This window comes from Petromyzon marinus, chromosome 19, assembly GCF_048934315.1.
Source record: "Petromyzon marinus isolate PM22_M1 ecotype Great Lakes invasive population chromosome 19, UKy_Petmar_22M1.pri1.0, whole genome shotgun sequence".
Lineage (NCBI taxonomy): Eukaryota > Metazoa > Chordata > Hyperoartia > Petromyzontiformes > Petromyzontidae > Petromyzon > Petromyzon marinus.
Genome location: NC_133685.1, coordinates 11,883,916 through 11,897,942, shown reverse-complemented (window position 1 = coordinate 11,897,942; position 14,027 = coordinate 11,883,916). Strand labels below are relative to the sequence as shown.

At 44.3% G+C, this 14,027-nt stretch overlaps 1 protein-coding gene across 11 annotated transcripts in view; it reads right to left on the bottom strand.

Annotated features, from left to right (window-relative positions):
- LOC116943713 (catenin delta-2-like) overlaps positions 1 to 14,027 on the bottom strand; it is a 273,044-nt gene that overhangs the window by 133,811 nt on the left and 125,206 nt on the right. For 10 of the 11 annotated variants that reach the window (XM_076067973.1, XM_076067972.1, XM_032956807.2 and 7 more), the window contains 4 exons: positions 7,251 to 7,373; positions 5,627 to 5,922; positions 4,272 to 4,944; positions 3,071 to 3,259 (listed from right to left, as the gene is read on the bottom strand). In XM_076067973.1, the coding sequence (XP_075924088.1) occupies positions 3,071 to 3,259; positions 4,272 to 4,944; positions 5,627 to 5,922; positions 7,251 to 7,373 (1,281 nt within the window). The remainder of the gene's footprint in view (positions 1 to 3,070; positions 3,260 to 4,271; positions 4,945 to 5,626; positions 5,923 to 7,250; positions 7,374 to 14,027) is intronic. The other variant, XM_032956809.2, reaches the window with a different exon arrangement.

Sequence of the window (14,027 nt, the reverse complement as noted above, 5' to 3'; positions counted from 1 at the left end):
TGCAAATTTACCACACTTCATACATTACAGCAGAGATGCAATGGTACAAGCCTATGTCAAGCTACATGGAGGTAGAGTTACTGGCTCATAAAGAGATGGAGTATATTTGTGCAGGAGTTGGCTAAACGTTGGGTATTGAGATTTATACGAAGAAAGCAGTATAGTAAGTGGGATTCTGATTTATGGTTGGATGCGTCGGTTGTCTCCTGACATATTTGCTTCCTCGAAAATGACCGCATTAATTGAATTAGCTCCGGCCCTCGTATTTATATCCATGTGGTTAATTTTGTCACAAACATCAATCTTCTCAATTTGCATGCAAACAAGACAATGTGCAGCACATGTTTTGAAGTTGGACTGCGGCGTTGGCCTGGTGGCTCACAGGAATCATTTCACGTCAATGCACTGAGCAGGCAATGCTGAGATCTAGGTTTGAATCTTGGTGGCCACTCATGGTTAGGGGCCATCCATTTAGTACGTACGCATTGAGGGGGGGTCAACCCAAATGCGTACGCTTGCGTATGGGGGCTCTACTGACAATGGGGGGGGGGGGGTGAAGCCTCTATAATAATTTGTCTACATTGGCCTTCAAATGAGTTAGATAGTCCAGTGGTGGATTATCTGTTTGCTTAAACACGTTTATATTATTAATCCTTGATCGTTTCTGCGTGGATTAAATATCGGCCGTTCTTTTGGATTCGGGGGGGGGGGGGGGGATGCATTAAGCGTACGTACGCAGGTGGGGGAGGCGTGTAAAAAGTACGCGTGCATACAGGGAGGTCGGGGGTCAAGTTGACAGATGCTTGCGTACGTACTAAATGGATGGCCCCTTATCACTGGAAGGATAAACTCAGTTGTAATTTAAGTGCATTGATGGTCTCAGCTCAGTCACCAATGACTTCACTAGAAAAAAAACATCAATCAATTTTGTTTTTAACTTAATTCCTTTCATTACAGCTCTAACGATTAAAATGTTTGATTTGATTTACTTCTAACAACAAACACTATTTGCTCAGAATATGAAAAGGCATTCCTACCGTGTGGCTAACGAGAGCAAATTAAGTGGTCCAGAAATAGTTCTGATAGACTTTTCCAAAGCCATTCGCTGAACAAGCGAATATTCCTCTGCGTAGGGCATCACGGTTGTGGACATCATGCTAAAGACACACGGAATAACTCACAACACGGAATAACTCAGAACACGGAATACCTCAGAACACGGAATAACTCAGAACACGGAATAACTCAGAACACGGAATAACTCAGAACACGGAATAACTCAGAACACGGAATAACTCAGAACACGGAATAACTCACAACACGGAATAACTCAGAACCCGGAATAACTCAGAACACGGAATAACTCAGAACACGGAATAACTCAGAACACGGAATAACTCACAACACGGAATAACTCAGAACACGGAATAACTCAGAACACGGAATAACTCACAACACGGAATAACTCACAACACGGAATAACTCAGAACACGGAATAACTCAGAACACGGAATAACTCAGAACACGGAATAACTCAGAACACGGAATAACTCAGAACACGGAATAACTCAGAACACGGAATAACTCAGAACACGGAATAACTCAGAACACGGAATAACTCAGAACACGGAATAACTCAGAACACGGAATAACTCAAAACACGGAATAACTCAGAACACGGAATAACTCACAACACGGAATAACTCACAACACGGAATAACTCAGAACCCGGAATAACTCAGAACACGGAATAACTCAGAACACGGAATAACTCAGAACACGGAATAACTCAGAACACGGAATAACTCAGAACACGGAATAACTCAGAACACGGAATAACTCAGAACACGGAATAACTCAGAACACGGAATAACTCAGAACACGGAATAACTCAGAACACGGAATAACTCAGAACACGGAATAACTCAGAACACGGAATAACTCAGAACACGGAATAACTCAGAACACGGAATAACTCAGAACACGGAATAACTCAGAACACGGAATAACTCACAACACGGAATAACTCAGAACCCGGAATAACTCAGAACACGGAATAACTCAGAACACGGAATAACTCAGAACACGGAATAACTCAGAACACGGAATAACTCAGAACACGGAATAACTCAGAACACGGAATAACTCAGAACACGGAATAACTCAGAACACGGAATAACTCAGAACACGGAATAACTCAGAACACGGAATAACTCAGAACACGGAATAACTCACAACACGGAATAACTCACAACACGGAATAACTCACAACACGGAATAACTCAGAACACGGAATAACTCAGAACACGGAATAACTCAGAACACGGAATAACTCAGAACACGGAATAACTCACAACACGGAATAACTCAGAACACGGAATAACTCACAACACGGAGTAACTCACAACACGGAATAACTCAGAACACGGAATAACTCAGAACACGGAATAACTCAGAACACGGAATAACTCAGAACACGGAATAACTCAGAACACGGAATAACTCACAACACGGAATAACTCACAACACGGAATAACTCACAACATGGAATAACTCAGAACACGGAATAACTCAGAACACGGAATAACTCAGAACACGGAATAACTCAGAACACGGAATAACTCAGAACACGGAATAACTCACAACACGGAATAACTCACAACACGGAATAACTCAGAACACGGAATAACTCAGAACACGGAATAACTCAGAACACGGAATAACTCAGAACACGGAATAACTCACAACACGGAATAACTCAGAACACGGAATAACTCAGAACACGGAATAACTCACAACACGGAATAACTCAGAACACGGAATAACTCACAACACGGAATAACTCACAACACGGAATAACTCACAACACGGAATAACTCACAACACGGAATAACTCAGAACACGGAATAACTCAGAACACGGAATAACTCAGAACACGGAATAACTCACAACACGGAATAACTCAGAACACGGAATAACTCAGAACCCCATTGGAGAGCTGCATAATCTGTCCACATGAGCCAGGTGGTGTGTCGATTGCGGATGCACGCACGGGGCCTCGCGGATTTACCGGATGACGCCGCGGTGCTGTACACGGCGTAGTCGGGTGGGGAGCGGGCCCGCGAGATGGTGTGCGTCGCAGACTCGGGGCTTCGGTACACCTGGTCTTCATATATCGGAGTGATGAGGCGATCGGGCGATGTCACGTAGCGCACCTCTGTCGCCGCTCCCTGCTGGCTTGAATAAGATCCCCTGAGACCTGAACGGGCCATAGGCAAGCGCACACACACACACACACGTCAAAGATGAAGACAACAACCACCCCCCAAACCCTCCCCATATAACTGGAAGGGACTATTGGGCTAAGTGTTGCCGGTACGGCAGAGAAGGGTGTGTGTGTGTGTAGCCAGCACCACGCCCGGCCACCTTTGTCTCCCCAGTGCTGATGTTAACACAGTGCACCGGGTACTCATTTAAGGCCGAGTTGACCTAGGGAAGGCCCAGAATCGATTCACATATTCATTACCGACTTTGGCTGTGAGTGGCAATCGGTCACTTGTAGCACAGGACGCTAACCACCACACTACCTCTCCCCCAATGTACTGCATTGACTGTTTGATTCCTATCATTGCACCATTCAGACATGTAACAATGCATCAGTTCATCGATAAATATTGATTCTTTCAGTCAAGCTGCATATATTGAAGATTAATTGGGATCGATTAAAATGCTATGACGTGAAAAATAATGCAAATCAGAATCTTGATCAAATTCATAATGTTTATTTAAACTGACTAATGGGACAAACAAAACTGTACTGGTGAGTCAGAAAATCATGAGGAACAATACAAATGAAATGAAAAGTTATAGGTTATTGGATTGAGTCATAAACCTAAACTGTGACCATTTATTAAATCATTGCATATGGAGGGAAGGAGTTGAATTGTCACCAAGTCGAGTAAAGATTAAAGGGTAAAGGTGCAGCTCTGCAATTTCTTATTTGCGTCACTGCTGGCAGAAGCGCCCTTCACTAATGGAAACTCCACAGTCACCCCCCTGTAAAATGGTATTTTGACAAACTCATCCATGACGGTCAGAGATCTTGGAAGAGGTGAAAGTACCTGCTACTTTATCCCACCACGCATTTATAATGCTGCAAGTTCAGTATGCTACCCATTGCACCATGGGAGTATCCTACATGTCTAGCTACGAGGCAATATGAAAAACACGTCTTTTTTGGCATAGGCACTATGCTGGTGCTCGTCGCTCACCGGACAGGCTTCCAGGCCTCTGCCGGTCCACCCGCTCGGGGCTCTGCCGGTCCGAGCCTCCCGGTGTCCGCTTCGCTGGCGACGCCTGCGACGATGGAGAGGATGACCTGGCCAGCTGCTGCTGCTGCTGCTGGACCTGCTGCTGGTGGTGGTGATGGTGGTGGTGATGCGTCATGACCGATCCCGACGGCGGCGCGCCACCGCTAGAAGCCACCGAGTTCCCGTAGCCGCCCAGCAGCGGCGGCGACTGCGATGATGACCGGGAGTAAGCTGCGGCAGGGCCCGCGAGCGGGGAGGCGGCGCTCGACGCGGGAGATGCGTGGTTTGGCGAGCCCACCGCCATCGGTGCTGCCGAGCGGGTGTTCCGGTACGACAGCCAGTAGTAGTTTCCCGATCCGGCTGAGGGAGCGGCCGCTCGTTTGCCAACGTACATGTCGGCTCGCTGAGCGGGGCTGGCCCCGCCGGGGCCTGGCGATCCGTACGGCACGTGCACCAGTGTGTGCGCCGAACGGGGCATCCCGCCGTGGCTGTGCCCCGTTCCGTGGTGCGTCCCAATGACGGTGCCGTACGGAGGCTCTCGGTTGGGGGGCAGTGACGCGGAGCGCTTGGGGGCGAAGGTCTCGTAGTCTCGCTCGGCGTTGCCACGCGTCTTCAGGTCGTACATCCGCATAAGCTGAACAAAACAAAACGTTACATTTTTTTTTTTAAATATGCAAAAGTAGTCCTCGCTTTAAACTGAAGGTTTTCTTTTTACAATTACAAAAGTAAAAAGTCCAAAAGTAAAAATAATAATTTACACCGCCTTGTTATTGTTTTAAATGTATGAATTACTCAAATTATCTTACTTGACATTTTCTTTTTAAGAACTTAAACTCCCTGCTAATTATATAAAAACAAATTCCTCACAAAGCTAAAGCCATTACAATAAAATATGACGAATAGAGATGGGGTCTTATTATAGTTATGAAGACCTCTACAGGTAAAGAAGTGCCGACTAGCTAACGGGAACACCTGGGTGACAATTTCAGCTTTCTACATGCGGTGCTTGGCGCAAGGGACATGCACAGCGTAGGAAAGAGAGGTGTATAAAAAATGCTTTGCCTCCGGCTGCCCCTCACAAAATAAATATCACTTTGCTATTATAGACAGAGGCAGTTATGTCCCCATTATCCCTTTCTCCAAACGGAACCCTACAAGAACCACATTAAATTATCTGGTGATTCCACCGCTGGGTCATTGTCACTGGATGACAAACACAAAAGCGAGGGGCCCGCATTGTAGAAATATCACCAGCGGGACAACGAAGCAGAATGGCGTGGTTATCACGCTCGTGTGTACGTGGATGTGACACGTGCCTGTGTGTAAGCGTGCGCGCGATCGCCACGTTGCTGCTGCTGCTGCTGCTGCGTGTACACATTCTGCTGCTGCTGTGGCTGGTGCTGCTGAGCGGACAGGCTGCGCGTCAGCATGGTGCGCGAGCCGCTGTCCTCGGGCGCGGCTGTCGCTTGCGCGCCCGCCCCCGCCTGGAAGCCACCCCCCGCCAGCGTCTGGGAGAGTGACTGGGCCCCCGTGTGGCTGCTCGTCTGGTAGCTGCCCGTCTCCTGGTAGCAGCTGTCCGGAGACGAGTTCAACTTGGATGACACCGCTCCTTCTACCGGAGAGGGAAACAAATTACGGAGAGTTGGTCGTCGTAATGTACGGGCTGCCAGCCCTTGGACATGTTTGCTCGTGCCACTGCTGGTCCAAGGGTCTCCCCACTAGAGGGAGCTCTAGACAGCACTTCTCGTGGGCATCTGGCCTGTTCTTCCATGCTGGCCAGACGTCTAAGAAGAGGTCGGAGTACAAACACTATGGAGATAAGTGTTTGTTTTCTTCATTTAAAAAAATATATATCATTAATGGTATTATTTGTAGTTTAATGTTTACCCAAGAGAGCCTCACTGAATCTATGGACTCTTTTTCCTGCCAAGTGTTTTGCAGTATGGGGCGGTGATTTCTGTGTGCATTCCCATTGAGTACTTTGCAGGTTAACTTTTCAGAATTTGGAGCATGATGCCAGCCGACAATAGCCTACTCTTGCGAATGACATCACGGGATCTATAACGTTCAGTTTTGTTTTTACACACCTGCAGTAATAACCAGAGTGGCCACTAGATTCGAACTGTGAACCTCTGCAACAAGCGGTGAACGTGTTACCATAAGGCCATGTCATAATTATTAGGTATTTTTTATCATTTGTGTTTTTGTGTCCACATTTACACATCCTCGCTGTTCGAGATATCTTGCGCTAAATAGTTTCCCATGTGCCACCAACGTAACTTTCAAGCAGAAACATCTGCCCTTTGTTTGCTAGAATGTAAAGTGGGAATTTGTTCATTGTGATGATGTAAGCACAGAATGTGGGAGAAATTTACACGTCACAACTGAAGATCAACGATTTCCATTTGAAAAATATTTTATATCTGTAGATAATGTGTGGATGAAGGAGATCAAAGATATACGTACACATAAGGTCCGATCATCTACATGCAGGGGAAAATAAAAACATCAGCACTGGGCAAAGACAGCTGAGTGGGAATGTGGCCACGCCGACTCTGTGTTTACTGTATGTTTAACTTCTTTCGCACTGTACGTAATCGGAGGTGCGGGGGAAGGACAACAAACGAACACAAAAAGCAGTTCAAAAGAAATTAGTTTTCAATCTAAATGTATGTACCGTTCCAGCCTTAACAGGCGGCTTTCCAACAATACTTCTTACAACGGTTTGTATGGCCATCAAGGTGATCTTCATCTTTGACTAGCACACATACACAAAAAGCAAAGCTCCCCCGTACAGCCTTACAGACTGTTAGGGACGAGTGCTGAGCAGGGATTGAACTCAGGTCGCCGGGCTTATAGCCAAGTGCACTTTTCACCCACAGACACAATTTGAAAATACAGAATCCCACGGGGGGGGGGGGGGGGGGAGGTACCACTCACTGTGCAAAGGATCAGGCCCCTCGAAGAGACCCCTCTCCTGCAGGGCACGGAGGCAGGAGTCGACCAGCTCCGAGCCCACGCTTACCCGACCCTCATCCTCGCTCAGCTCCCCAGTCGCTCCGTCTGCATTTATAACACACGAGAAAAGGACCACCCATGTAGCTTTTCCAAATTACTGGGACAGGTGTTGTTAGCGGGCACCTGTAAAAGGCCTACGTGGCACATGAGGGGACAGGATGGACAGAACAATGCTTTCATCTCCTCAGTGTCGATGTATACACACCATGCCCGGTACACGTTAAAAGTCTCAAGATCCAGGACTGGTTCATAACAGTGCTCAAAATAGATTTTAAACATGGCGGGGGAATCAAACTCACGTGTCCAGTATCATGGTGCAGCACGTTAACCCCTCAGCTTCTCACACACACACACCCACGGCCATACAGGCACATACAAGTACACGCATGGACATAGTGACACACACAAAGATCCCCCGTTTAGCCTTAACACACTGTTGGGGCAAGTGCTGTTAGCGAGCACCTATGAAGGCTGGAACGGTACACGAGAGGGTGGGTGGCCAGCACCACGCCCGACCGCTTTTGCCTCCCAAGTGGCGATGTTTACACACCGCACTGGGTACTCGTTTGAGGCCGAGTCGACGTAGGGGAGGAGGCCCAGGACCGGTTCAAATAATAGTCACCGATGTTGGCCGTGAGCAGGAATCGAACTCGGGTCACCAGGTTCGTAGCGCAGCGTGCTAACCGCTACACTACCGCAGACATACACACGCACTGAGTTACACACATACACACATGGGCAAAACTCAAACAACAGGCACCTTGTGCCCAAGCATTAACTGTGGCTCAGGTCAGGCGTTGTTTTATCAGTGGCCTCCATTAAGGCTGAGCTTGACACAGTTTGGGCAGGTGAGACCCAGTACCACACACGGTTGCTAGTGTCTCCCTGGAGTAGTAAGAGTTCCAATAAAGGGTGGGCAGTCAATTGCGCTCAATCAAATTTAATTCAAAGCCTGTTATCTGTCATGACGAGGAATCACACCTCGTATCCGCTGGTATAGTGTTATATGTCCTTTACATTACCGGAGTGACAGCCATTCAGACACCAACTTAAAAAAAACGAATGATTAATTGCATGCAAATGAGTACACTGGACGAACAATGCATCGACGCAAATGACATGCGGCATAACCAGATGCGAATGTGCCGACTCCTCCATTTATTCCTTCCCATGTAATGCATGTTAACACGCGAGTGTCACTGTGTTTAACCTCACTCTTCAATGCTTTTAGTGGGGCACTTAAGAGTGAAACATTGCACCGAGCTTCATTGCATGACATGCGGCTCCATTCAACATAAAATGTACTTTCTGCAAGAATGGGCAACAGAGTATCCGTGCTGCCTCTGACCTGCTAACCAAAACGCAGTAAATAAATAAAACATTAAGCATAAAAACATGAATTCATATGTAACGCTTCAGATGGAATGTTGTTTATGGGATTTTTTTCCCCCACACCAATTATATCTAATTTATGCCCACTGATAGTAAGCCCGAGTAAACCATAATAACAATGCAGTATTTCACTTCAATGCCCGGCAACTACAATTGGGAACAGCCTTGGAAGGACACACTGTGGGGCTTTTCCCAATATCTTTTTAAATGACCATTATACTTAACTGCTAGAGACCATTCTTGGGCACTGCAGATGCTTTGATGTTTTGCTCCATATCTGCCTTTGAAAACTCAACCCTCAGAGCAAAGAAATCCCCCAATAAACATAATATGACCATCATACCCACGGACCACGAGAACCGTTTTAACCCGGGGTGCTGACTTGATACTTCAAACCCAGGTCTCTAACGTGGTGGGCTCAAGGAATCCGGGCCTTATCCTCAGAAAAGTAAACGATAGAGGTGCAACCCTGCAACTGCTGGTGGGAGGGCCTTCACTAGAGGAGGCTTTAGAGCCTCCCCTAAAGGCCTCCTCCAAAGGCCTAACTCTGCCATGCTGGCCAGAGTTTTGGAAGAGGTGGCAGCACCTACACTTTTCCCCACCAAATGACGAGAGTGTACCCATTGATTATGTTGGACGGAGAGAGATGGTGAGGATTTAATAAACCTCTGGATTCTAAGCTCCAGTAATCACTCAAATACATAAAACATATAATGCTGCACATATATACATGGTATATAAATACATATTGTTGGTCTTTTCAAGTGTGCATATTTTCACCCAAGGAAGCAATTTGCTTTATTATGTCCAATTGAAAGGACATTCCCAACTGAGAGAAAAATAGTTGCTTAACACTTAACAATACCTCCAAATGTATTCTGCCCACATATTTAAGTTTGTAAATAACAATACTGCTGAAACATGGGAACTGACTTATCTAAGGTGTCAATTATTTCCAAAGACTACTTGTGGTGATGTCTAAATCATTATGCGCAGCTTGCTCTTGCATTTATTTTATGTCATACATCATCTTTTGTGATATTTTTCACTTCGTGTCAAATTACATTATATTTGGTTGATGTTTTCAGCATTCGTGTTTGGTTTGCTGTTCTCTTTTTCACAAGCGCTTGTGGTAGAATGTGAAAACACTGGCAATAACAAACATTTTTCCTGAATACTGTTCTCGAGATAATGTGTGTTACCTATATAGAGCATAACATCTGTACCGTCACAAGATGCCCATGAAACGGGGCCGAACAGCTAATGGACTATTCGTACGGAAATTGAAACTAAACTGAAAACATTATTTATTAAACCAGGTAAGGCGCAATGGGCCTGTATAAAGCTCTCTTTCAGATGTGACCCGGTCACAAACGATAGCCAAATAAATTTGATTTGGTGCTTTCGTGACTGCAGGAATTACTCTTTGTTTTTTTCGGTAAAGTCACGTATAAATAAGAAATAATAATACAATTACATAATAGTATACATACGACGTTTCGATTTCAACGCAAGCAATCATCATCAGGTATAGAAGAGCTAAATTTAAGAGAGGAAACACAGAGAGATGGAGAAGCACATTAAATTGAAACAAGATTTAGTAAAATTTGGAAACAATATAATGCAGCACAGAGGGTCTGTGTTTCCCCTCTCTCTTAAATTTAGCTGTATATATGTCTGTGTTCTGCACTATATCACTCTTAACCTATAATTTAGCAATCTTTGAAATAACGTAATCAGCCAGACCATGCGTTAATTGTGTTTTGACCGACCCTCTGTGGTGCATTATATTGTTTCCAAATTTTACTAAATCTTGTTCAATTTGATGTGCTTCTCCATCTCTCTGTGTTTCCTCTCTCTCTTAAATTTAGCTGTCTATATATGTGGCTGTGATCTGTACTCTATCACTCTTAACCTAGAATTTAGCAATCTTTGAAATAACGTAATCAGCCAGAACATGCGTTAATTGTGTTTTGACCGACCCTCTGTGCTGCATTATATTGTTTCCAAAGAGCCAAATAGATGATTCTAAACTTGGAAGGAAAAACCGAAAGATCGGAGCAAAATCCAAGTGACCACAGTGAGGACATGCAAACTCCAAAAATATACAGGTGTCAGGGTCGGGATCGAACCCACGACCTCTTGTATACTAGGTGAGGTAGTAATATCTAAAAAAAGAAAACACTGTTAAACAGTCAGATATATCTGGATATATAAATAGTTAAGGGAAGCATACATGCATGGACACTCACCTAAAAAAAAATGTCCCGCTGAAGAAAACTGATTAAAAGGCTTCACCCCATTGATTTCTGGTTTTTACTTTGTCTTTTTTCCCCCTGAGCAAGTTTCACTGAGTGAAGGAAAAACCAAGGTGACTAAGGATACGTGCATACGATTGACTAGAGGTCCCTTTTAGAGAAAGCTACGGTCCATTCATCCACAAACGGAATAGCAGCGACCAAGCAGGCACAGGTCATTTCTGGTGAACGACGACTATGCATAAACATCGAGGGCGTTATGATTTGTCAAAAGCTGTGCCGGTGGCATTTTACGACGTAATTTTACGACGTTGGCATCGTTATAAAACAACTATAATCTATTTCGATTTAAAGCTTTCGTGACTGCAAGGATTCATCTTATTTGGTTCTTTCGGTAAAGTCACGTAGAATGAGAATAAATAATAAAATAACGCAACAGAATATTGCTGCGTTATTTTATTATTTATTCTCATTCTACGTGACTTTACCGAAAGAACCAAAGAACTATAATCTATGTTGCACTGAATGGAAGTAGTTCCGCTTAGCTTATACAGAAGGCAACGGCAAGCCCAAAAGTGTAAATCACATCAATGGGAATCTGACTTGCTATAAATTAATTTTGCTCACCAACCTCCCTAAGTCACATTTTTACCACAATACAATGCCACCATCGCGTATGCCAATATTTATTCACACGAGTTTTCTGGCTGTGGTTCCATGCTCAAGCTAACGTCTTGTGTGTTAGTGCCATGGAGTCTGGTACATCCAAAAAATAACATGACAGGGTTAATAATATTCTTAGTTTTTTCGGTAAAGTCACGTTGAAGAGAAACAACAAAATATTCTGATGATGACCGTTTGAGTTATGGTCAAAACGTCGTGAGAATTTTTTATTGTTTTATATATATTTTGTTATTTTGTTGTTTCTCTTCAACGTGACTTTACCGAAAAAACTAAGAATATGAATTACTGCAGTCACAAAAGCTTTAAATCAAAAGGGTTAATAATATCGGCGTGAAGGTGTGTTATGCATAGTTTCATGTCACGTACAGATACGTGTACAAAACAGTGTGTTTAGGTTGCATCACTATCTACAAAGAAATTTATACCACAGGGTCACTGTGGCCCAAAGCACATGGCACAGTCCCGTACCGGATTCCCTATCACAGCACGTACCCTGCACAAATAAGTGGGCCGACTCTTTTTTAAGAACACCTGTTTTCTTTCTCCTTTCTTCTCATTCTATTTATATCACCAGATATGAAAGGAGTGATGCATTCTGTTCAACCTTCAGCATTCGTGGCAGAACAAACCATGAGCTGGAAGACCGGGGGGTGGGGGGGGGAGGCTGGCATGGGGAGAGGACTGAGTGATGCGCTTCCCAGCCCACGCTGGGTGGTCGGAATTCACGGCAGATTCTTTATTTAGGCTGCAGGAGGAATCCGATGAGATGCGAGGCTCTTTTTCACTGATGTCCAGCATGGGTGCGTCAGAAAGTTACCAATGTAAACATTACAAATGAAGGAGTGAAAATGGTAAGCAATTCACTAAATATAATTTTTTTTAAATATATATAAGTGCGATTTATCAAGATTGGGCAAGGCAGCAAAAACAACAAAACAGTCCCAGACTTCACCAAGACAATACCACACAGTAGGAGTCCCTCAATAAAATTGCACATTAACATTGAACCATAAATACACAGGTAACTATCAAAGTTACAATTCACATTTGCAATGTGACTGAATCCATCCAGCACTAATCTTCTGCTTCAGGATATTTTTTTGACTGATGATGGGGACCCTTGCTTTTACCAATCATATGCCCGCGTCAATATAACACAACCACCCGGCGTCTCTCTTTCATCTAACCCTCTTTCAATTACCAAATAATGAACAGACTGGAAATCCCTCTCTTCACCACATAAAATAAATTGCATTTTTTTTGTCTGTCAGGTTATGATGGCGCTTTCTCGATCAATGTTCTACGGCAACTTTTTTTCAAGCAAAAAACATCTGGCCTGGTTTTTAACCTTCTAAATCTCAGCAGCACAGTCAGGCCTGTTTAAAACAAACTGCTGCTAGGTTAAATGATGTTAGTGGCAAAGGAGCCTGTTTAGTGGGAACAAAATTACGTGAAAACGCGATAAAATATTTACTATTTATCTATTTTATTGTGTTTTTGTTATGCCAAGGATATTTACAAAGCTCATATGGAGCTTGCGTTATTGGTTAAATGTGTTCACGAGCTAATGGGGTTTGTGGAAGCCACTGTTTCACCTGTGTGAATGAAACAATTGGGACTGGACAAGCATCGTGAAAAGCAGCTTACATCTGAGCCCTAAAGTTTCTTCCATTATGAGGCCATAATCCAAGTGTAAGGCTGCATGGAGAGGATTTATTTTCCCTTTCCACAGACACAAAGGTCATTTCAAGTGCTCTTAGATCTAGTGGGACCACAAGAGAGACAAACACTGCTTCTCGTGGGATGAAATGTGGGCACAATACGGGGGGGGGGGGGGGTAACTCCTGCTCTTACGCCATAAAATATGTGATGTCCACACAAGACAGAACTTGTGTTTATTGTCTCATTTAAGAGCAGCACCTGATTTGGCATAATGCCACCTACAGTGCACCTCCTATAAGCATGGGAGATTAACACTTTACATAATTACCATAAAGTGTTTGTGTTACTTTCATTTAAATACAGCCCGATGATACAATGGGAACATTAAAGACATTGCGTATCGGGTAAGTCTGTAATAACAAACAAAGAACTCGTGCAATATTAAAACTAGACATCTAACTCATGCAATGGTCCATCAATCGGACATGAAACTCACAAATCATGCCCGATTGTTGTATGTAACCTGCAGCCACCAGAGGTGCTATTCACCTGGAATATAAAAGAGAACCGATTCCTAAATCAAATGGATGTCCTCGAATCACGACAATGCATCAAATCAATAGGGCTGACGATGGGGGGGAGGGCAGGAGAGGGTATCAGAGGGTGGCTGGATAATTGTTAAACGCCTCGTTAAAACATCGAC